The 24,968-nt window shown below is 39.3% G+C and overlaps 1 protein-coding gene across 11 annotated transcripts in view; it reads right to left on the bottom strand.

Annotated features, from left to right (window-relative positions):
- TENM1 (teneurin transmembrane protein 1) overlaps positions 1 to 24,968 on the bottom strand; it is a 1,412,425-nt gene that overhangs the window by 387,505 nt on the left and 999,952 nt on the right. For 10 of the 11 annotated variants that reach the window (XM_050964456.1, XM_050964455.1, XM_050964457.1 and 7 more), the window contains one exon: positions 9,576 to 9,854. The exons of the other annotated variant lie outside the window; for it this stretch is intronic. In XM_050964456.1, coding sequence (XP_050820413.1) covers positions 9,576 to 9,792 — 217 coding nt within the window. In that variant the 5' untranslated portion in view covers positions 9,793 to 9,854. The remainder of the gene's footprint in view (positions 1 to 9,575; positions 9,855 to 24,968) is intronic. 11 annotated transcript variants of the gene reach the window in all.

A 24,968-nucleotide genomic window follows, 5' to 3' on the forward strand; every position in this document is an offset into this window, starting at 1 on the left:
GATTAGTCTGTAAAAGGGAGCATTCTGGAACTGGTGAGGATCTTATCTTTATTTACTTTGATTAGACATAGGCCATGGCTACACTGTCGCTTTACAGTGCTGCAGCTTTTGCGCTCAGGGGTGTGAAAAAAACACCCCCCTGAGCGCTGCAAGATACAGTGCTGTAAAGCCTCAGTATAAACAGTGCCGCAGCACTGGGAGTGCGGCTCCCAGCGCTGCAAGCTACACCCGTAGAGGATGTGGAGTACGCGCAGCGCCGGGAGAGCTCTCTCCCAGCGCTGGTGCTGTGACTACACTTGCACTTCAAAGCGCTGCCACGGCAGCGCTTTGAAGTTTCAAGTGTAGCCATAGCCATAGATTTGCACATTTTATTTGGCTTGGTGACTTACTTTGTTCTGACTGTTAGTACTTGGAACAACTTAAATCCTATTTTCTGTATTTAATAAAATCACTGTTTACTTAATTAACTCAAAATATGTATTAATACTTGGGGGAGCAAACAACTGTGCAGCTCTCTCTATCAGTGTTATAGAGGGCGAACAATTTATGAGTTTACCTTGAATGAGCTTTATACAGGATAAAACGGATTTATTTGGGTTTAGACCCCATTGAGAGTTGGTCATCTGAGAGTTAAAAACAGAAACACTTTTGTTAGCAGCTTTCAGGTAAACCTGCAGCTTTGGGGCAAGTAATTCAGACCCTGGGTCTTTGCTGGAGCAGACGGATGGGTCTGTCTCAGCAAGACAGGGTGCTGGGGTCCTGACCGGGCAGGGAAAGCAGGGATAAAATAAGTAGTCTCTGAGCATATCAGGTGAGGTGGTGGCAGCTCCCCGGGGGTTTCTGTGAGCCAAACCATCTCAGGGTAGTTAATTTAAAAGTTCTTATGTACACCATGTGTTCCCCCTGCCCCTCCCCATGTGGCTCACCCCTGCCTCTCCTGGTCTCCCTTCTCTAACATACCCCATGTGTTGCCCCCACCATGTGGCTTACCTCTGCCTCTCCTGGTCTCCCCACTTTCAGAGCCTCAGCCACTTTGGCACCCAGCTGCTGCCCTCGACAACGCTGCAGCAGCGTGGCCACGGCGTGACTGGAGATCACAGCCCTGCCCCCTTATCGCGCGGCTGCGGCTCTGACTCAGCGGAAGGAGGAGGAGCTCTGGCCCCTCGGGAGCCACGCCACTGCTGCAGCGCTATCCAGGGATGTTCCTGGCTGGGTTACCGCCACGTCTATCCCCTCTTTTGGAGCCTCAGCGCTTGGCCCCTGGACAGTGCTGCATTGTGGTTCTGGCGGGAGCTCGGGGCTCTGTCTCAGCGGGAAGAGGCAATGCTCAGGCTGCTGCTGTACTGTCTGGGGCCGCTCCTCCTGACAGCACGCTGAGGCACCAGGGCCAGGGGAGTATCAGACAGTCTCATGCGGCCGGGGGCCCAGGGCAAATTGCCCCACTTCCGCCTCCCACCCCCCGGGCGGCCCTGTTCTTTTGGTTAGGCTAAACAAGCCAAGCTCTTTGAGACTCCTTTCATAAGACAGGTTTTCCATTCCTCGGATCATCCTAGTAGCCCTTCTCTGTACCTGTTCCAGTTTGAATTCATCCTTCTTAAACATGGGAGACCACAACTGCACACAGTATTTCAGATGAGATCTCACCAGTGCCTTGTATAACGGTACTAACACCACCTTATCTCTACTGGAAATACCTCACCTGATGCATCCCAAGACCACATTAGCTTTTTTCACAGCCATATCACATTGGCGGCTCATAGTCATCCTGTGATCAACCAATACTCCGAGGTCCTTCTCCTCCTCTGTTAGTTCCAAGTGATACATCCCCAGTTTATAACAATTTTTTTTTGTTATTAATCCCTAAATGCATGACCTTGCACTTTTCACTATTAAATTTCATTCTATTACTATTACTCCAGTTTACAAGGTCATCCAGATCTTCCTGTATGATATCCTGATCCTTCTCTGTTAGCAATGCCTCCCATCAATACCTGTCATCCTCAACCTTTTATTAGCATATTCCCACTTTTTGTACCAAGGTCGGTAATAAAAAGATTAAATAAGATTGGTCCCAAAACCGATCCCTAAGGAACTCCACTAATAACCTCCTTCCAGCCTGACCTGTTGTATGTCCAGTATGACTAGCTGTAGTCTTCCCTTTAACCAGTTCCTCATCCACCTTTCAGTTTTCATATTGATCCCCATCTTTTCCAATTTAACTAACAATTCCCAATGTGGAACTGTATCAAATGCCTTACTGAAATTGAGGTAAATTAGATCCACTGCGTTTCCTTTGTCTAAAAAAATCTGTTACCTTCTCAAAGAAGGAGATCAGGTTGTTTCAGCACGATCTACCTTCTGTAAAACCATGTTGTATTTTGTCCCAATTACCACTGACCTCAATGTCCTTAACTACTTTCTCCCTCAAAATTTTTTTCCAAGATCTTGCACACTACAGATGTCAAACTGACAGGCCTATAGTTACTTGGATCACTTTTTTTCCCCCTTTCTTAAAAATAGGAACTATGTTAGTAATTCTCCAGTCATACGGTACAACCTCTGAGTTTACTGATTCATTAAAAATTCTTGCTAATGGGCTTGCAATGTCATGTTCCAGTTCCTTTAATATTCTTGGATGAAGATTATCTGGGCCCCCCGATTTCAACCCATTAAGCTGTTCCAGTTCGGCTTCTACCTCGGATGTGGTAATATCTACCTTCATATCCTCATTCCCATTTGTCATCCTACCATTATCCCTAAGCTCCTCATTAGCCTCATTAAAGACTGAGGCAAAAGTATTGTTTAGATATTGGGCCATGCCTAGATTGTCCTTAACTTCCACTCCATCCTCAGTGTTTAGCAGTCACACTTCTTCTTTCTTTGTTTTCTTCTTATTTATATGGCTATAGAACCTTTTACTATTGGTTTTAATTCCCTTTGCAAGGTCCAACTCTACATGGCTTTTGGCTTTCTCGCTTTATCCCTACATGTTCTGACCTCAAAAAGGTACCTTTCTTTGCTAATCCCACCCATGTTCCACTCCTTGTAGGCTTTCTGCTTTTTCTTAATCACCTCTCTGAGATGCTTGCTCCTGTTGACTTCAGTACTCCATCTCAATGAGAGGTGGAAGCTATGTGAATCGAAGAGCATCTCCCGTCAGCCTAGTGCAGTGTAGACACCACTGTAAGTCAATCTAAGCTACTTCAATTTAAGTTATGTAATTTATGTAACTTAACAAGCGTAACTTGGATCAATTTATTTTGTTTGTTAGACAAGGCTGTAATGTAGACACTGACATAGTTAGGTCAACATAAGCTGCCTTATGTTGTAGTGTAGATAAAGCCTAACTTGTATCATCTGTCTTCTTCAGAGTCTGCAGATATTCCACTCTACATGAAAACAGTGATCCAGAAACTGTCAGATAAGGGAAGGAGCTGCTCATCACACTGATGAACTTAATGCCTCCAACAGAAGTTCATACATTAGAGCAGTGGCTCTCAACCTTTGCAGACTACTGTACCCCTTTCAGGAGTCTGATTTGTCTTTCATACCCCCAAGTTTCACCTCACTTAAACTACTTGCTTACAAAATCAGACACAAAAATACAAAATTGTCACAGCACACTATTACTGAGCAATTGCTCGCTTTCTCATTTTTACTATATAATTATAAAATAAATCAGAACATAAATATTGTACTTACATTTTAGTATATAGTATATACAGCAGTATAAACAATAATTGTCTGTATGAAATTTTAGTTTATACTGTATCTTCCCTAATGTTTTTTATGTAGCCTGTTGTAAAACTAGGCAAATAACTAGATGAGTTGATGTACCCACCAGAAGACCACTGTGTACCCCTAGGAGTACATGTACCCCTGGTTGAGAACCATTGCACTAGAGGGTAGGTAGGTAGGTGCAAGCAGGTAGCCAAAAGTAGTAAAGCTACTGTGCAGCAACACACTCCTTAAAATAAATGATGTAGCAAGAAGCTTAGGCTTTAAAACTGTGATATTTTCTTTCTTCCTTTTTTTTTTTCTTCCCACCTTCCAAGCAAGTGTCTGTGGGACAGGATGATATTAGGGCAGTAATCTTACATTTAAAGAAAGTGAGAATATATTGTAGTGTTACATATTGATGTATTTAGAGGAAAACCTGATTAAAAATTAGCCTCTTTACTTTTACAGGTCCCAAAGAAGCACAGTGAAAAAAACGTTTGAAACAAACAGTGCGTACGATACATGGCCCAAATGATATGTTCACCAGTAAAATACGGAGCAAATCTACTGACCTTAATGAACTCACTGTGGATTTATACCAGTATGAGAGCAGAATTTGGTCCATTGTTTGAGCCAAGCTAGTTCTAGTTTACAGATTACAAAAACACACATTGACATTTTCCTGACATGCCAATTTCTTGCCAAGACTTGTCAGCATGCCTTATATTCATGTCTTCGCAGATAAGTAAAACTATTTCTGACTGGTCACATGAAATCCAAGTTCCATATGTTTAAATCTTCCTTCTTGGTATGTATGAATTTGAACTCTAAGCGTAACCAAAACTGCATTTTCCAGATCTAGGTTTCCTCTCTAAACTCTTTCGCTTTGTAGAATTAGAACACTTCTAAATGCATACACAATATATCAGTCATAAAACTGCTATAGTGAGAATCCGACAAAGAATCAGAAACAGGCAAAAATGAGGGCTTAGAATAAAACTGGTCCGGAAACTAGAGGGCCAAATTCTAAAGTCCTTACTCTGGCAATTCTTACTGATGTCAATGGAGGTTTTGCTTGAATAAGAATTAGGCCTTTATTACACACATTTAGCCCAGTTCAGTTGTTCAAAAGGGAATTTATACAAGTTTCTTCATTTTATTTGCCCTGCTAGTGATCTCATACTCTACTTTTTGTCCTACAAATAAGAAATCTTATATGACCCTCTGGTTAGGAATAGAAAATGCCTAATATTTTGTGAAGCAATTTAAAACCTTTGTTTTCTAGTATCGCTAGCTATGCTAAATTTTTCCCCCACACAAATTTACCAGTAAATATATGCCACTTTTTCTTCCTGCATAATATCAGTTTGCCTGGCCCATAATGAAGCTCAATATATTTATCTTGCCAGGAAATATATAAAAGTTTGGCTACCTAGAAATTTATCCCCATATGTTCATCCTGTTAAGGATCAATAACATTCATCACTCCAGTGACTCAATCCCAACTGCTTGTCCTGTCTGGAATTCATCCCTCTAAACTGGTATTTTCTTTTATAGTATACATCAGTCTAAAAGGAATACAGCTTCTTTCTTTAAGTCTCCAAAAATTGTACAACTAGAGTTTTCTCTTATTTACATTCATGTAAATAAAGAGTAACTCATTGAAAAAAATGTTGTTTTGCTGCCATAAAAGTGTTACAAGTGAAATGAGAGTAAGATTGATAGATATACATCCTGCAAGAAAAAATTTTTCCATGCTAGAATCAAGATGTATCCTTCCAGGAATCATCAATACATCTAGGAATGTCCAGCGAATTCTGCCCTATGTCTTTAAACTATCAACAATCTATTGGCCAGTCCTGCAAAGGGTTAATTTCCTATGTTTTCCAAAAACCATGAACTACATTAGACTAGGTCTGCCTGAAATTTACTTCATGTGTCTCTCTGGACAGGATAATACATTGTTGGTTTATAGCCATTTAGACAAACAAAGCAATGTGAACATTCCAATTACTCTAAAATAATCTTTCTTGATAAAATTTACACATTGTGAAGTTATACGTGAATCTTCAGGAGCGGAAAATACTTTTACTGGAAAGTGTTCTTCATCTGTCCACAGCGTATCAAAACTGATACGTTTAGCCAATTCCTATATCCATACTTGCAAACCTTTGCGTGATCTTATTTGCCAAATCTTGCACTGTCAGATAACTGCGTTTCCACTGAAAATCACTCCTGAGCTACAGTTTATCTTACATCTAAAACGCCATAAGACACAGCATATGATGTTCAGCAACAGTCATATGGTCAACTCACATAATGGTCTCTCGATAGATTATTCTGTATTCACTGTTGATTTTTTTGAGCTTCCTCTAAGTAAACCTTGCAGAAAACAACTAATAAACCAATCCTCCTTGAAGAAGTGGGTTTTGAGAAGAGATTTTAAGGAAGGGACAGAAAAAGGCATGAAAAGAGTTCCAGGCACAGGGAGCACCCTGAAAGTTGTTACGTATTTTGTGTTCCAACATTGTGTTCATCATGAAAAAACTGTGGAAACAAATTTAATAATTTCTATAAACACATAGCTTTACAAAGGGTGTTCGTTACAAATATTAATACTAATAAAATTGCATACAATAACAAGATATATTTGAAGCAAAATAAATACCACTGACAAAATGTGAGCATTGGGTTCATAGCACACAAACCACAGAGGTTTCATACAATTATTGGATTAGTGCCATATTTACGTATAGTATCTATTCTGTGAAAGAACACCTATTTCAATAAAGATCCCATGAACAGAACAAAGGACTTTCACTACCAATGAACTCTTGACTCTAGTAACTACAATTAAGTGGTCAATCTGCCAGGAATAAATTACTTGCCAAAAAATGCTGGCAACCTGGCATAAGGGTTTTGGTTTTAGATAGAGATTCATGTTTTCATTATTCATTGTATATTCTCAGTTACTTTTCTTTTCTCACATTCCCTCACCAGAACTCAGGTTTGTTTGCTATCTCACCTTGGATCATTAACACTTTACTCATGACTGCTGTGACATGTCTATTTCCTTATGTATTACCACACATTATGCTGGTGGAGTTCACAGGCCTTCTGAATTTACTTCCACTTTGACATCCACTAATCACTTTTTCAGGATTGCATATTGCTTCAGTGCTGTCTAATGGTTCAGAGCCACCCAGAGGATTCAGGGGGTCTGGGTCGCCGACAAAGACCCGACAGTTCGGTGGCGGGTCCCGGGGCAGAAGGACCCGCTGCCATGGGTCTTCGGGGCACTTTGGCAGCGGGTACCAGGGCAGAAGGACCCCCCGCCACCAAATTGCTGCCGAAGACCCAGAGCGGAAGAAGCTCCAGGAGCCCGGGCTCCGCGAGAGTTTTCCGGGGCCCGTGGAGTGAGTGAAGGACCCTGCTCCAGGGGCCCCGAAAAACTCTCGTGGGGGCCCCTTCGGGGCCCGGGGCAAATTGGTCCACTTGCCCACCCCCTCTGGGCGGCCCTGTAATGGTTGGAGCAGAAGACAAAGTTAATAGACAAGAGCTTTGCTTCTGACTCTGCCATTAACTCACTAAGTGACCATGAATATATTATTTAACAGTCTCCGTGCCTCAGTTTCCTTATTTATAAAATAGAGATAATAATACTTATCCACCTTTGTAAAGTACATTGAGATCCTCAGAAAATAGTGCTATATATCAGTACAGGATATTATTATCCTTTCCCAAGGTTTCCACTAATATAAGATGACAACATTCACAATCCTCTTTTGACAGTGATTACAAAAAAAATTACATTTCACAAATCAAGGATGCAAAATTAAAGATATGCCTAATACAGAATGTCAGCAAAATTTTGGTAGGGTTTATGGGAATCCAAATTCCAAATACACCCTTATGACTTTGAAGTAGGTCAGACTCATAACTCAAAAGGGGCCTGTTTTTTTCTGTTCTTGTTTGAATGCAAGCAAAGAAAGCAGAAATCTCTAAGAACATAGATCTCACGGCATTTCTACCATTAAAGATATGGCCTTTTGAAAGCTTGTTAGATTTCAATCAACAAACAGAAGCTTATCTAACCCAACTCTGGAGCCAGATGAGAACTCTGCCTCCTCAGCCTAACTTTTGTTTGTTTGAACAAATTCTTTGCTCAACCACTTACATATTTCAAATCTGTATGACAGCTGGCATGTCAAACGTATGGGCTGAATTTATGGAAGATCAATATGATTTACACAAGCACAAAGATATGGGGATGAATTCCTGGCATTGAAAACCCATATACAATGCAATTCTTGGCAGAACAAACCTATACACTTACTGACTAGGACGATTATGTTGCATTAAATTTCTCACAAGAGAAAACTTTATTATATGATTTCCGGTAAGACAAGAAAATTTTACCTCCCTCCAGACAACTCAATATACTAGCATATATTATCAAGTATACCAGAAGTATTAACAAGTATTACACAGGAACCAATATGCACTGAATAATAATATATTGATAGACTCAATTTCAGGAAAGTATCTCTATTCAAGATGTCAGTTAAGCAGGTGCTAACAGGCTAACTTGAATAGTGATGTTGTAAAGCATGTGCTTGGGGTCATATGGTAATTTGCAGCAGGACAAGACTATGAATTTCAAGGAGAAAAAGTTAGGTTCTTATAAGGCAAACAGGACAGATGCCTATGATATCTAGTAAGAAATGAACTGAACACTAATCCAGGCAAGAAAAATATGGAGAACACATTTTTAATAAGCCAAAATGACTCCATGAGTCTTCAAGAAATACATGTTTTTGCAAATAATAAATCTGATTCCTAACAGGCCAATCCTGAACATGTGCGAGCAGGACAAACTGTTGTATGAGGACTCACTGCAGAAATGCATACAAGCTTTACCATTTCTAGCAAGGAAATCACAAGGAGTTAAAACCTACAAGATTATTGGTGGAATTTTCTTATACGATACAGTTCTCGAAGGAATAAAGCTATTCAAAATAGGGAGGATAAACTCAAAAGCATAACAAACGGGATAATTTCTTAATTAAGCAAACCCACTTAATTCTTGCAGGACAAGGTAATTCTTGGCAGGTCAAACATACATGTCTGAAATCTTGGACAGAATAATTTGAATAGGTCCTGTATTCAAATATATAAAAAATTATAGCCTTGTATTTCCCTCAACACTGCTGCTTTGTAGCTGTATGCACCATTTGGATACATATGCTGAAAAGATTTCTAAGATAGGAACAAGTTCTCCCCTGAGTTACATCTATGCTTAAAGAAAAAGAAAAAAAGAAAGACAACAGTAAATTGTTTGCTTTTGTCCTTACAACAAATTATTTCTCCTTCCATTTGTAAATGACTTGGCTACTTGTAGGATTAGACAAATTTTGTTTAAGAGGATTGTTGCATTTGAATTTACCAATAAGCTTTACAAACACATGGACAGATAACCTACAACCTCAAAGCTAATTTGGTAGCTGGAGCAAATCCATACACATATGTAAGAATTTTAAACTATTACCCAGTTAGTTTTAGTAAGAAGAGTAGCCACCACCTAACAACAACATTTACCAACACTTGCCATGTTGTGGTCTGAGACACAGCATAGTAATTCCATATTTCTGGAAGGTGATAGCTGAAAAATACTTAGGAAAATAAGTGCAGTAACTCAGATACTGTATTGTGATTATAGGTGCCAAATGTTGACTTTTAAATGGCAATCATTGTCTGCCTTTGAAAGTAATATAATTATGTGTTTACATGCTGATATACAAATGACCTTGTAAGATACTTTTCATAATTAGTGAAAATGAAAATCAATTATGTACCTTGAGTGGATTTGTCATCGGCTTTTCTTTTTCTGCTATGGCTGTTATAGTTGAGTCTTAGTTCTTGGCTATATTCATTCAGAGTTTCTCTGGAGTCATAGGATTGTCTTGGTTTTCTCCCATCTTCACTTTCATCTGAAGAACTTGTATAAGCTAGATCCATTTCATGCTTAACTTTTGACAGTGGCTGGTAGGGTTTGCAGTCCATCTGCTCCATTTCTGATTAAGTATGCTCAGAGTCATGAAAATAAGGAATAGGAACTCCCTAAAGAAATGGTCCTGAAAAAGACAAAATTCCATCTCAGATATTATATATAAATATTAGCTATTCAGGGCCAGATGTTACTCTCAGACCAAAAGAAAATCAATGACATTTATCTGGATTTACATAAATGTGATTGAGATAAGAATCTGGCCCACAGATTTTCAAGAAACACGATCAAAATAGTTTAAAAAAAAAACCTAAACCAAATGATATATACTAAGTCAGAGTGCTAATGTTGTCTTGCACTTCATGCACAGAGTACATTATAATACCATTTGGATAAAAGACCTGAATTTCCAGTATGTTATTTGAAATTATTGGATATAATTGAACATATTTCTCTAAAAATCTGTGTGTCCCTCAAATATTACATTTTTAATTTTTTTTTAATGTTAAGGTCAAGAAATCAAAAAGAGTTCTACTCCTCTGGCAGTACTTGGTTATATAAATTAAAACTTCCAGTCAACTAGTAAGACATTTGATACACTATAAAATAATCAGGCACGTTTAAAATTAAAATGGATAGCTTATGACAGTCTCAGAATACTGTATCATAATTAACTCAGAAAAAATGACATTCCTTTTAAATAATGCGAATTTAAAAAAAAATATCTAGCTCAAAGCAATGTGAGTCCATACAGAAAGTACTGCAATGAAACCTTTAGAGAGGTAGGCAACATTTACTGCTAGCTCAAGCATTTCCAATACCATTAATGGTAACAAAGTTTCACTTCCCTAACTGGTGAATTTGGCCTATAGTCTCGTTTTCATGAATGTTTTTACCTATTAATGTTAATGGAAATTATATGGTGAAACAATGGGAATTGTGGAACATCCTTTACCACTGCATTCATACAGCAGCAACAGTTAGTTCCAAGATCAGATCGAAGACCAATAATTTGTCCATTTAGAGACAGTCATGCAACAAAAAAGGATTTGCCAATGTGAGACTAGTTAATACACAATGTTCATTTAGAAAAAAGCAGTGCAACAAACAAAAACACGTTAGACTAATAGACAAAAAATAAAACTCTAAAACCAAGATGTTATGGAGAAGTACTTCTCTTGGACAAAAACCTCTCCCAACAGAAGTTTACAGCTTCTTGTTAATTTTCTCTCATTGGCTGAACAAAGCAATTCTAACACTCAGCTTGACGGGATTTCCCTGGGTGTCTGTAACCCAATAGTGTAATGCTTCAACCGATCAACTCCAAAATTTCAGGGAATTTTCTAGTCATCAATGGCCAGAAACCTATTGATTTCGATGAAAATCGGAAATAAAATGAAAGGTGGAAATGGAGAACACATGGAGCCCCTGGCATCTGGCTACCAATATCAGCAGCTTCAACTGTCCTTTTAATTGTCTACAGATCAAATTGCCATACTCTCAATACAATAAAAAATGTTGATCCTGAAAGAGAAAGGGAAGAAAAAGAAAAATATATGAGTGGTGGGGGGAAAGGGGGAACAGGAATGCACACAGAGCCTCTGGCATTCGGAAAGGAAGGAGAAGGCCAGGGTAAATAGGAGGCAACACAGACCGCTGGCATGAGTGAAAGTGGGCACATATGAGGCCTAGTCAAAGGAGGGAGTGGGTATGGGGCTTAGGAGAAGTGGTGCATGGGAGAAAGCCAAATGGGGGCACACGAGGAGAGAATGTGGGACAACAGTATGGGGAGGGGGGAGAGACAGCCTGTAGCATGTCGTGGAGGTGTCAATATGGGGGATAGAGCCCTAGCATGCAGGGATGGGGAGAATAGGGGGACACACAGAGCACCCAGCATACAGGGGTGGGGTTGCAGGATGTTGCAGAAATAGAAGGGAATGAGAGAGTGCCAAATGGAGTTTATAAGGGGTGATGAGGGAATGCAAGGTACCCCTGGTATGTGCAGTGTGCTCTGCCTACAGAAGCAACTAAGTACACTAGTATATATAAATCTCGCATTTAGATCAATTAAGCTGTAAAACCAACCATGCACCTAATTTATTGTGAGTGGTTGTTGTTTTTTTGCCATATAACTGTAAAAAACCTCTACATTTCTATGCTCATCTATTGCACACAAGGTTGAATCACAAAGAGATTTACAAAAGCCAGTACTACCCCTCTGCACCTTGAACCTTTTAAAAATGTACAAAGGTTCCTATGGAAAAAGAGCCTTGTGGCTGATCTATTTTGCAGGAGGTCTGCACAAGGTGAATTCTGGTTGCACACATCTTTTGTGAGCAACTGAAAAATTTGGGATTATATAGAATACTGTAAAATTCAAGGTTTTGAACACCTGCTGCTCTGAATCACTTCTGAAATGTGTTTCTCTCTCCTATTTTACAAGTATATATAACAATGATGATGTATCTTACTTTTAAAAAAAAAACTCTCCACTGATTATGAAAACTGAGTGCTGCAAATATATGCATTTAACAGCTTTAACCGGTGCAATATTGGAAAATGTAAGGCTTCAATATTTAGTTTTAACTTTGCAAAAGATTTTGCTTCATATACAGTACTATTGTTTTTATATTCACTATTCTTTCATGACTTCTGCTTCACTGTCTTGCATACACGATTTTCCATCTGTGCCATGACGGATTTTTTTTCTAATTTAAATACAGAAAGGACATGTAAAGACAGGTGAAAACTCTATGAAGCATTCTCTAGAAGGTGGTAGCTATACTGCCCCCTTCTGTTCTTTAAATAGAGGGGAGGAAAAAATGTCAACACAGGTTTGAGGGACAGCACAACTCCACTCCCTTCCTGGGACTCCAGTAGACTTTGGGTACACATGGACACCACTTCATTCCTATGAAGATCTAGGAGTGGGAGGTGGGATCTCTTTTCACATAATACTCCCTTGTAAGTCCCATTGTCCTAGGCCTTAAACACCTGTGGATTTCATTCCATGCCACACAGGATCAGGGGAGAGTCCACAATAGCATCATGGTTCTTCAGGCAGAAGGCTAACCAAAAGGAATGCAATTCAGAGACTCCAGGTCTCAGGAAAAATCCTGCACTGCCCACCCATTCCCAAAAGGGATGAGAATCAAGAAACTCAGTGTGCCTATAGCAGTGGGGGAGGTTTAGGTTGGATATTAGGAAAAACTTTTTCCCTAGGAGGGTGGTGAAGCACTGGAATGGGTTACCTAGGAAGGTGGTGGAATCTCCTTCCTCAGAGGTTTTTAAGGCCAGGCTTGACAAAGCCCTGGCTGGTATGATTTAGTTGAGAATTGGTCCTGCTTTGAGCAGGGGGTTGGACTAGGTGACCTCCTGAGGTCCCTTCCAACCCTGATATTCTATGATTCTATGATTGTTTGCACCATTACTCTGGGTTTTTGCTGGAGTAGTTTCATTGACTCTGTTAGAGTCACACTGGCATTAAAACTTCACATAGAAAACTGGACAAAGTCTTTTCTTAGAGGATTTCAGCTCCCTCTAAAAAAAAAAAAAAAAAAAAAAAAAAAGCCCAAATACATAGGATAAGTTTGTGTTTCCTCAACTTTTGTTTAGGTGTCCTGAAAACCAAATTACCTAATCTTATCTGAAGGCAGGTGATAAACTGTTATTTGTAAGAACTGGCAAAAGATTTGATAATTTTCAGCATATAACATTTTTATGATACAACAAAATATGGGAAAAAAAAACCCAACCAAACAAGTCTTCAAACTATCTTAGTGTTAAAGATTGAGTCAAATACATTCAATGTTGATGTGTTAAAATCATTTGAACCTAAACCCTGCCACTTGTAGTCTGTATCTTATTTCCCACCTTGCACTGGAAAAAAACAACACTGTGTTAAGTGTGGTTTAAAACAATGTCTGAGTGTCTACACAGGTTCCTTCAAGTAACTGGCCTCCTGGTGGCTAAAGGAAATATCTAGCTGATCAATATCAAGCTGCCCTTGTCAGTGAAATGATAAAGACTTATAAAAGCATACAGCTACCATAAATGACCTTTGCATGAGTGACTTAATGCTTTTCTTCCCACAGAGAAGAAAGGTCAGAAAAGAACCAATCTGTGTGCTGTCACAGGAAGGTTTTTCTTTCTTTTTTTTTGTTTTGTTTTTTAATACATTTGTAGGCAATGAATGGCAGAGAATTCTCAGCAATATTTTAAAAATAGAAACCATATATAATTTAAAGTCACATTCCTAGAACAGAAAACATTCACAGCTAATCCTTTAAATTTAATCAGTAAGACATTTAATAGCCCTTAGAGTTTTCTTAGTACTTGAAAAAGGAACTATGGCAAGGGGATGGCGCCTTTTAAGAACTGCAACAGACTTGCATATTTAATGCATATTTTGTACATGATTTTATTTTAAGTTTGTCATCAGAAACTACATTTTCACGTTGCACTTGCATCAAAACTCTACTACTTCTGAAACAAAATATTCATAGCATAACTCTGTGGTTTATGTGAAATTTAGTCTACTATGGAGTTGTTTGAGTGCGTGCACACTGATCGATGTGTACTTCAGAATGGGGTTTATTTTATGCATTGTATTGCACATATTTCCTATTTTCAAATATATCAAGGAACCATAGTTCATGTTCACTTTAACAATGCTTTGGACAGATGCTAGTCAGGCCACCATCATGGTTCATTCATTTCAGAGGAAAATGCCTTTACTGATTACTATAATTAACCCCAAGAGCTGGCATTATCACAGTGGTGCATCCAGTTCGTTACCCTTTACGTCCACCTTCTATATGTAGGCTTGGAAGAATTACATTTTTATAGATAAATGCCTATTCCTCCATACACATACAAACTGATGAAAAAATATTCCCACTGATAATCAAAATTTACAAGCAGGCAAAGAAAGAAAAACGCTACTTGAGAACTTAACAACATTTGGTTTAAGGATATTTATATATTTTAACACATGATGTTGAAAGTTTGTGTTTCAACAGTTAAAAAGCATGAAACTTTTTGAATCTCAACATCTCCTCAGATTAACTATTTTCTGACTCTCCCTATTGTCTGACCTACCAAAAAATTTCCCACAACTGTGAAAATGTAAATGGGGGGGGATGGAGCTCAAACCCATATTTTTTTGCAACTGTGAAAACTGAAACAAATAAATATCCAAAAAGCTTGAAAATATACATTAATATTAAACAACAAAAGTATAAAAAAATAAAAACTGAATTCTGCTAAACCCACAGATACAGAACTTATAGTGGACAGGTATGCACAGCCACAATATTCTTGTGGCCGAACATGACACTTTATGGGTGAGTACTAACACAGAAGCAATGGAGACTATTACAACATTTTGTACTAATTTGAGCATTGCTATCATGTTTGATAAAATTAAATAGAATTAAAATGTAAATGCAGTTATGCCAACACAATAATCAAGAATTATTGTTTGTACATATTTATATAACAAATTCATAAGACAGCCTGCTGCTTCTCTATTTCTCTCTCCCTGGTGGCAGGTGAGAGAGTATATTAACACACATAATTCTACTTGATGGTGAGTCAAAGTTCAGTCAAATTTTCCTGGTATCTCCTGACAACTGACCAAAGGTTTTAATTGCTTTAAAGAATGCAGATGTATAGCCCTGTTGCATGTTTCCTTTTCTTATTATATGTTCAGCTCACTCTCTCCTCTGAAAAGTAACTAATAAAGAGCAAGCAGCATCCAGTTTGCTGTAATCAAAAAGGAAAAGTACATCTAATCTAAGGGTTTTTTTCTGAAATATAAAATGTGAAATGTAAAAAGAAAAAAAGCTCTAGAAAAAAAATGCTGTGAATTTAAACCTATGAAGAAGGTGATACCAGGACAAGAAGCTATGACTTTGGTACAGATTACCAAAACTATCTTAATGAAAACATTGGTTTATATATAATAAATACAAGGTAATTGATATAGTCCTTACAGTCCTGTATTTTACAACATGGTTACATGCTACAATAATACAATAAGCAATACTGTCCCACTTTCCAAACATTTATGTAGGTTTTGGACTTTTGGAATAGGCTGCTACTTTGTTGAGAGAGAAAAAAAGCGAACACAGACCCAGGTTATCAGATAATTTAATTGAAGAAATAAGAATAATACAAGTAACAGCAAGAGAATTTAAGAGCTACCAGGCATAAGGAAAGGTATGCTTCCAGATGAGATCTGGAAACATAGTAGGTGAAATTAAGAGAGATGGAAAGACTGCTCAAGTTGATAGGAACTGCATAGAAGAAAGTTCTTGAAATGAGAGTGGTTAAGAAGGCCAGCGCCAGAAAAAACATAAAAACGAGGAGCTCATCAAGGTCTAGGAGACCATTCACTGGAAATTTTAAAAACAAGAATGACATTTTGAATTGGAAACTGAAACGAATGCTGAATCTGCAGTTCTTTCAAGATGATGTGGTTGTATTTCCTTGTGTATGAAAAAGTTACTTTGACTCTGCATGAGTTGGAATCCAGAACACTGGGACTTCTAATAATCAAAGTAAGAGAAATGAAGACATGGATGAAGATTTCAGCAGAGATGGAGTCAAGACACTGGTATACGTGAGTAATATTTCAGACAAGGGTCATATGAATATTTGCCTCACAAAGGTGGGGATTCTGAGTCCAGTATAAAGCACAAAAGGCAAGCACTGCATAAGGACTGATGTGAAGAAGTAGAGGGAAGACACAGTATTATACATGTTCCTTATGCCAAAGAGAAATGCTTCAATTTTTCAATGCAGTATGGTTGTAGCCATGTTGGTTCCAGGACATTAGTGACATAAGGTGAGTGAGGAAATATCTTTTATGGACTAACTTCTGCTGGAGAGAGCGACAAGCTTTCGAGCCACAGAGAGCTCTTCTTCACAGAGCTCTGTGCAGCTCGAAAGCTTCCCTCTGCTGCCAAAAGAAGTTGGTCCAATAAAAGATATTACCTCACCCACCTTACGACTCCATTTTTGAAGACATTTTGCTGAAGGAATCTGAGAAGGTTTACTCTGCCAAGGCAGAAAAGTGAGATTAACCCTCCCAAAAGGTCAGTGTAAGACCTAAAGTAATGTTGATGGTTTAACCAAAAACTAAGCATGTTCATATACTGCTATCTGAAAATGCCAAATTATCAACTTTTCATGAATGTAAATTATACCTGCCTGGAGGAGGTGGATTATCCAGTGGCACATTAAGGAGAATAGATGATAGATAAAAGGAAGCTGGATGAGTACATGAGTTTTTACACATATTTCAGCTACACCAGATATGCAAATACAAAACCCAGCATTCAGGGATTTGATGGAGAATTTCAGGTTTCTAAACCAACGAATGAATTACATACATGTATATTTTTCATCATGACAGATGCAAGATGGATACTCTTTATTTCAACATTTAATATTCTTCTTAATCTAAAATTAATCAAGGTATAATTTAATTTTAGCTAATAGAAGTTAATATCATTCACTCTGTCCAGTAGTTTTAGACAGAACACAACAGAACAAAAACTGCTCAGACAAAATGGATTAGATAATTCCAGCATTTTGCTGCATATGGCAAGCCTGCCAGTGAGCTGTCAGACATGTTATATGTCAGTTGTTTGGCTGTGGCATATTACTCCTGGCCAACATTACCTTTCAGTTCACTTGGAGGCTTGCCACTAGCTATAAAATTCCACAACCTCTTAATGTTTTTATTTAGTAACTGCTTGCTTGATGTCATTAAGCATGACTCAGGAAGAGGTCCTAGCACAGAAGATTAAGCTAATTTGTGGGACCAGGTATTTTTAATATATGTGGTCTAGTAGTGTGATACATTTTGTGGACAATTATTTCAGAATAGTCACTGGGGCCCTGGTCTTTCTGGAGAAAAAATAATTGGACTTCAGACAATGTGATTCACAGTTGGATAAGTGATCTTGTAATTTCAGATAACGAAAATCCAAGTGAAGTAGTTAAAAAAAATCAAGTATTTGGAAGCTCAGAATAAGGTACACTGCAGGAAAAGAAAAGCTTTAGATTGAGACTGAAATAATATTGACCATTAATTTGATATTTGCATGGTTAAGCTGCTAGACTCTGATTCAGAAGATCTGGTTTTAACACTTAGCTGTGACACAGACTTAACATGTGATCTTGGGCAAGTCACTTAATCTCACTGTACCTTAATTCCCCTTTATGTCTCAGTTCCCATCTGTAATACATGGATAACACTTTCTCTCTGCTAACCTTTAAATGTCTTTTTCTGCTTAGACTGTAAAGTCTTTCAGGTACAGATTCTCTCTTACTCAGTTTGTACAGTGTCTAGCACAAAGGGGTTCCAACTTCTAGATGTTACAGTAATAAAAATAATTAACAAGCCACAAGGAATCTGTTTCAGAATGGATTTGGTATAAGATTTCTGTGAATCATTCACAGAAATATTCCACAATGTTCTTATTTTGCAGTTTGTTCCTCAAGAGCAGTATTTCCCCTCAGTCTTTAAAGAATTAATTGCATTTAGATACTGAAGCAAGTTTTTCCTCAGATATAACCCAGATTTCATAATTTATCAGAAAAATGAAGCACCAGTTGTAGAAGATGAAACATATGTACAAAGAGCTAACTTATTTGTTATGTAGTGATCTAGAGTGGGAGGGTACAGGGAACACTTTCCGTTCTAGCACACCACTGGCGGAAGGCAGCCACACACATCTCAACTCTATGGTGCAACAGAGATACTGGATAGCATTGCTGCACTGTGAAAAGGCCCAGACGGAGAATCTCTCTGCAGGTGGGATGCATGGGCATAGTTTCATCTTGCTTTGCAACAGGCAACACCACAATGGTTGTGCTGGGATGAGCCCACAGGTGTCCGTTCACACTTCCCTACACACGTCACCACTGCCTCTAGAATTGTTATGTTTTAAACTAGCATAACAGTTTTTCTCCTAAGAAAGTTAGTGAAATAATTTTTTAGACAAAATGTTAAAGGTAGGGGTCATATTTCCAAAGGGCAACTCAACCTAGAGTCTAAAATTTTTACTACATTTTTTGGTATCTTAAGTTTCTGCAGGTACAATGTTTTCATCCAAGATTTTGCATTTGAAAAGACCTAGACTTGGTAACACTGTGTTTAGCTACCCAATTTTCACATGCAAATACATTTTGGATACATACAGCCTAATGGGGGATTGAACTGAGTGTACAAAGACATGGAGCTACAGAAGTAAGTGTGTAATTGTAGAAACAACTTTGGAAAATCTGGTTCTGGCTGCATTTTTTGTTGGTCTCAAAATACTATTATATACTACTATATAAAATACTATTATATAAAATTAAACATACCTGAACTGTGACTATTATGGAGCCACGCAGTAATTTTATTTTCAGGGGCAGCTCTAGCCATTTCGCCGCCCCAAGCACAGTGGCACGCCGTGGGGGGCATTCTGCCGGTCGCCGGTCCCGCGGCTCCAGTGGACCTCCCGCAGGCTTGCCAGCGGATGCTCCACTAAAGCCACGGGACCAGCGGAACCTCCACAGGCATGCCTGCGGGAGGTCCACCAGAGCCGCCTGCCACCCTCCCGGCGACCGGCAGAGTGCCCCCGCGGAATGCCGCCCCAAGCATGCGCTTGGCGTGCTGGGGCCTGGAGCCGCCCCTGTTTATTTTATGGGACTAGTATCATATAACTAATCACTTATACAATGTTCTCATAATTCATTTTGCCACCAGAAAACTATTTTCCTTCCTCTCAATCCAGAATGTATTATTTGAATGACACCTTCCTTATATAACAGACAACAAATTACCTGTCTAAATAAATGTGTAACTTACACACGAAATATACACATTATTCAACTGTTATTAAATTCTATATAGAGATCTCATATTTGTGCAACTGATACAAAAGAGGGAGATACATAGGTGCTTATTCATATGCAGGTGTGGGGAACAAATAGTATAATCTACTGTGTTTAGCACTAGGAAGCATTTGCTTTTCTAAGACTCACTAACAAAAAGAAATCACAGGCTAACAGATACGGCAAGCACTGTAATCATCTGTAGATGTCAAGAAAAATGAATTGTTTTGGCTATTTGTCATTAATGCAAATTGTATGACCATCAAACTGTGATATACAATTGTTGTGCAGCCTCTTCTCCAACTGTGTGCTTAATTAAGAGGACTTAATAAACACTAATTAGCTACAATGGTAATTTAATGCAATTTTAAAAGTTCAGAGGTTAAGAAAAAATTGAAAAGAATATGTGTTCCATTTTAGAGGTTATTTTAAAAATCATTTTATTGCCTTTTAAATTTTGCAGAATAACAAGGTGAGCACATGACAATTTACAAAGCATCAGTTCTCACAGAATGTCCAGGAAAATAGTGAAAACAGAACACACTACTTAAGAGTGCTATTTATGCTAAGATGTGGTGTTTAGACAAATGCAGTGATTAATCCATTTAACAGAAAATGTCGTACCTAAATTTTCATCTGCCCGCTTACTGGTTGTAGGAAAGAGGGGAGAGGCCTTGATTCAGCAAACCATTACTATTCATCAAACTGCGTAAGCACATGCTTAACTTTAAGAATGTGCTTAAGTCCAATTAACTTAAGTATGTGCTTAAAAGTTTTGCCAAAATGACACTAGAGTGAACAGGAGCACAAAAAGGAAGTTCAGCTATGAAGTGTGCTTTTAGGTATGATTCTTTGTTACACCCCCCAGGATTGTGAGGAACCTCACCACCACCTGCCCTTAGATGAGGAAAACTTGTCTGTGCCCGCTGTGGATCAGTTCCGTGAAAACGCCAGCCTCTGGAAGCATAAGCACTACCTTCCAGGCATCCACAGGCCTGGCTCTCTCTGTACAGGTAGTGACAAGCAGACACTAACCCCCAACTGCTTGGAGCGTTCCCTGTAATGTCTAGCTGAATGTCCACTGGACAGTCACAGAATTTCCAGGCGTGCTATTCTCAAAGAAACAGTACATAGCTGCTTGTAAAATTCAACCCAGGATCGCCACTTTGCTTAATATCACAGCGCTCAGATGTGTTTGTAGTGAAAACAAGAACAAGTTCATTATGAAAGACTCAAGTCTTAGTCAGTGAATAAGAATATTGGAAACAAACAGCTACATATAAAGCAAAATCATTATACACTTTCTAGAGACTAAGCTTAACTAACAAGTTATCCTCTGGTCTCACCCGAAGTTCTGCAGTGTTTTCAGTCAAGATGGTTGAGACCTTTCTTTCATCAAGTAAACATGCTATCCATTTACTTCCTGGATGATGGATGACAGAGTGACTTCTTCATCTCCCAAATACAGCACAAGCACAAACCTTTGATGTGCACCTCAGGACAGGGTTCTCCCCCTACACCATTCACCTTTTCCTGTTACTTTTCTGCCTTTGAAGTTTTTGCAAATCTTGATTAATATTTAGCTCAGAAAGGTGACAGAAGATCCACTGTGAACGGTAAAATGTTTAATTTCAATGTAAATAGCCAACTAGATAAACATTTATTGTCAGACATTAAACCTCTTTTTAACCTTTGCTGGTATATATGCATCACTCCTTACAACACATCTGCACGTTTGTATTGCAATGGTACTGATGACCAGTGTGACACCAGCTTTTATTTGAGATCTCACATGACATTCTTTTCTGAACTGGAACGTACATATCAGACGCAGGAGATTTCTGTAAACCCTCTGCCTACAGCTGCCAACATTCACGTGGTAAATAAGCACCCCAACTTTCACAATAAGTCAAAAATCAAGCTAATCTAATTTCAAAACAAGGCCAAAACAAGGCAATCCCTAAAAACCCCAGCACTCCATGTGACTAGATCCCCGCAGTGCGCAGTCTGGGACTATGGTGGGCCTGTTGTGCACCCCTGATTCTCAACTCTTGCCTTTGGTTGCCAGGAGCTGATCAAAAACGAGAAGCAACAAGCAACAAGCCGAAAGCTAGCCAACAAGCAACTCACAAGCCAATTAAGCCTAAAACAAGCCCAATTTCTGCATTTTTTTCCGTGGGTTTGGCATGTCTGCTCTATACTCTTGCTAGTTGGCATCAAGAAGTTCCTCAGTCACATATTTATTACTGTTCCTTTTTAAAAAAAAAGTTCACAAGAGATGTTGATGAATGGCTTACCAAGTAATTCTCTTGTCCACTTGAAAAAAATAAATTAGAAGCCTCCAAACTATACACGTAGCTATTAGTACACGGAACCTTGCATTCCGATCAGTTACCCCACTTATTTCCCTTTATCTCTGTGTTGTGTCTTGTCTATCTTTAAACTGGAAACTCTTAGGGGGTCGGTATCATCACAATTTATTTTTTCACAATACTCAGCATGCTGAGGCTTCTAGGTTCTATAAAAAGCAGTAATACTGCTGCTACTAACTGAGGAATGCACTCATCCCTGGTGTATGTTCACTGAAAGTCAGAATTACATCAAGGATCTATCAGGCTCATTGCGTCCACTTCAGTCTCTAGCAATGCTGTGAATGCTCAAACAAGGTGCAGCACTGATGTGCAAGACTTTTTTTCCTATGAGGCCATCATTTTACATAGCTCAAGGAAAATGGACTTTTCATCCCCTCTTGAGCACCAGGTGTGAGCACGTCATCCTCCACAAGCACACTTTCAAAATTTTCCTGACTTTGGCCCTGTCACTGAGGAAGAAAATTTAAAAATTATTATGCAGTTTTGCCACCATCTAAGATAAAACTTTAAAAGCTTTTCAGACATTTGAAGTACTGTCTGCTGGAAGACATGACTGTTGGTTTATACTCAAGGGATTGCTTGACCACATCTGTGTGCTAGATAAGAGGGACATCTGCAGCACCTTCTCTTGAGGAATCACTCATGCTGCTATTTGTGTGCATGACACCATCAAACCTGGGAAGTGATCTTACTGTTCCCTTTCTTCTTGATTTGATGTCTGTCAAAGTATTCTGAATCTTCAAGTGCCATTATTCTGACATGAAGACCCTCTCAATGGACTTGTACCATATACAACAACTCCCAGCAGTAGTAGTATTTGAGCTGGTGTCAGATTGATTTTCTTTCTGTTCAAAATGTAGCTGTAATCTTGCAAGGCTGAAATTACAAGTGATTTATGTCTTGATGCCAGCCCTAGAGAACTGGCTTCTATCAGTACGTCACCTACAAAAAGATAGATCTCAGAGGTAGAACCTTTGGAGATCTCAACAGTAGAATCGTTATTCTCACTACAGTGAAGATTCCAAAGTAAATAAAGCTTACCAGAAATTCCTCAGTTATAGGCAAATTGCTGGAGCCATCTGTGGCTGTTTCTGACCAAAACATGATGGTACAGTATATGCACCTATTCATTTCTATCAGCCATATTCATAAAAGACTTCCTGTCACAAGTGAATTTAAGAGAGGGTTGCCATCCAGAATCTTGCACTTTTGGTATGCTCATTCAGTCTCCTTAAGTCTAACACCATGTGCACCATTTTTCTTTGGCACTATAAAGAAAAAAGAGGAAAAGCTACGTAGCATAACTGTTCTTTAGCCTTCTCTCTAAGAGCTTGTCTACATGGGGAAATTTACCAGCCTAATTACATTAATATAATTATACCACTATCCTTATATCAGTGTAACTCTCCATGTGGACACACTTATTCCAGAACAGAAATGAATAGTTATATGGGTATAACTATCATAGTATCATTGTATCTGTGAATTTACCTACCTAGATAACCCCATGGAAATTGGAAGTCACTATCTGCATATTTTGATGACTGCTCAAATTCTTAGTGATTGGAAATGTTTGAATATTAATGTTCCTGAAAATTTCTTTTGAGTGCTCTCATCTTTCACAGTCTCTGTATTTTCTATATTTCCTAGTAACCATTATAATTATTGTCCATACATTTTCTTTGAATATGGTGGCTTGTCATAAACATACAGTAGTAGTTAGACATATGATTTATAGCCGAGGAACATTGACTGGTGATTGTTGCCTGAAATCTTCTCCTCTGTTATGCCTTAATAATTGATCCTAAAATATGCTGATCTCTTCTTTTAAGCTTTTTTTTCCCCTCCTTTCTGTTGATAGGGCCAAAATGAATAGCCAGGTAATTTAACATATCCTATTTTTCCCTTACGTATACTTTGTGTAAGGGGACTGTTGAACCCTTACTAAAAACTCAGTGGGAGATTTTTTTGTTGGCTAGCCCCCAGTACCAAAAGTAAGGAGAAGGGTCAATGGGAACTCAGGACCCTGAGACTGACAGTTCCCAGGGGCAATGCGGAAAGGCCAATGCTCCAGTTCTGCCTGATTAGCCTGCCTGCCCTATCAATCAGGAAGTCAGGAGGCCAGGGTGGGTCCCATGCTTGAAATTGCCTGGGTCAGACAAAGTGGGGTCAAGCTAAGGAGAAAGCAGTGGCCCAAGCTGAGCTGGAGAGCAGGCCATGCCAGCCAGAGAAGCAGCCCAGAGAGCTGGAGGCAGAGCAGCAGCATTAGAGCTGAGGCAGAGTGGAGCTGGAGCAGTCCGGAGCTGGGTGCAGTGAGCGAGAGGGGACGCTGGGCAGCAGGCCCAGCACAAGGAGACGGCCCCAGCCAAGAGGCCTTGCAGGCCAGATTGGAGGGCGATCGTAACCCTGACATGGTGGGGGTGATGATGCGAAGAAGGGTCCTGCCACCTAAAGCCTGAAGGCGTGTGGCCACCGCCAAGGCAAGTGTCCAACCCACAGAATCCCTGCAGCACAGCCAAGGCCTTAGAAGGAGGCCTTGTGAGGAACAGACTGAACTTCCCTTACGAGATGGCTGGTTGTGATGTTCCCATGCCACAGAGCAGGGTTATGTGTTTTCTTTTAACCTTTCCCATTTCTTCCTTTTTAAACAAAATTGATTGCTGTTTAATACATTGTATGTAATGATCAGTGGGTCAGGAAAGCATCTAGTGCAGACAGAGCACGCCAAAGTGCAGACACCCTAGCCCCTGCCCTAAGCAACCAAAACAAGGTTGGGGGTTGAGCCCTCCAGGAATCCTGGGCGCAGCCTTGTTCAAGTTACAAGGACTCTGCCACACAGGAGAGTGTAATAGGAGCCCTTGATGTCAGGCAGGCCTCTGGGTAAAGGAAGTGGGAGCGAGGATGCAGCCCTTTCGCTAGCCCATTTCACCAGGGTAGTGCAGAAGCCAGGAATGATCCCCACAATAGCGGGACCA

This window comes from Gopherus flavomarginatus, chromosome 8 (genome assembly GCF_025201925.1).
Source record: "Gopherus flavomarginatus isolate rGopFla2 chromosome 8, rGopFla2.mat.asm, whole genome shotgun sequence".
NCBI lineage: Eukaryota > Metazoa > Chordata > Testudines > Testudinidae > Gopherus > Gopherus flavomarginatus.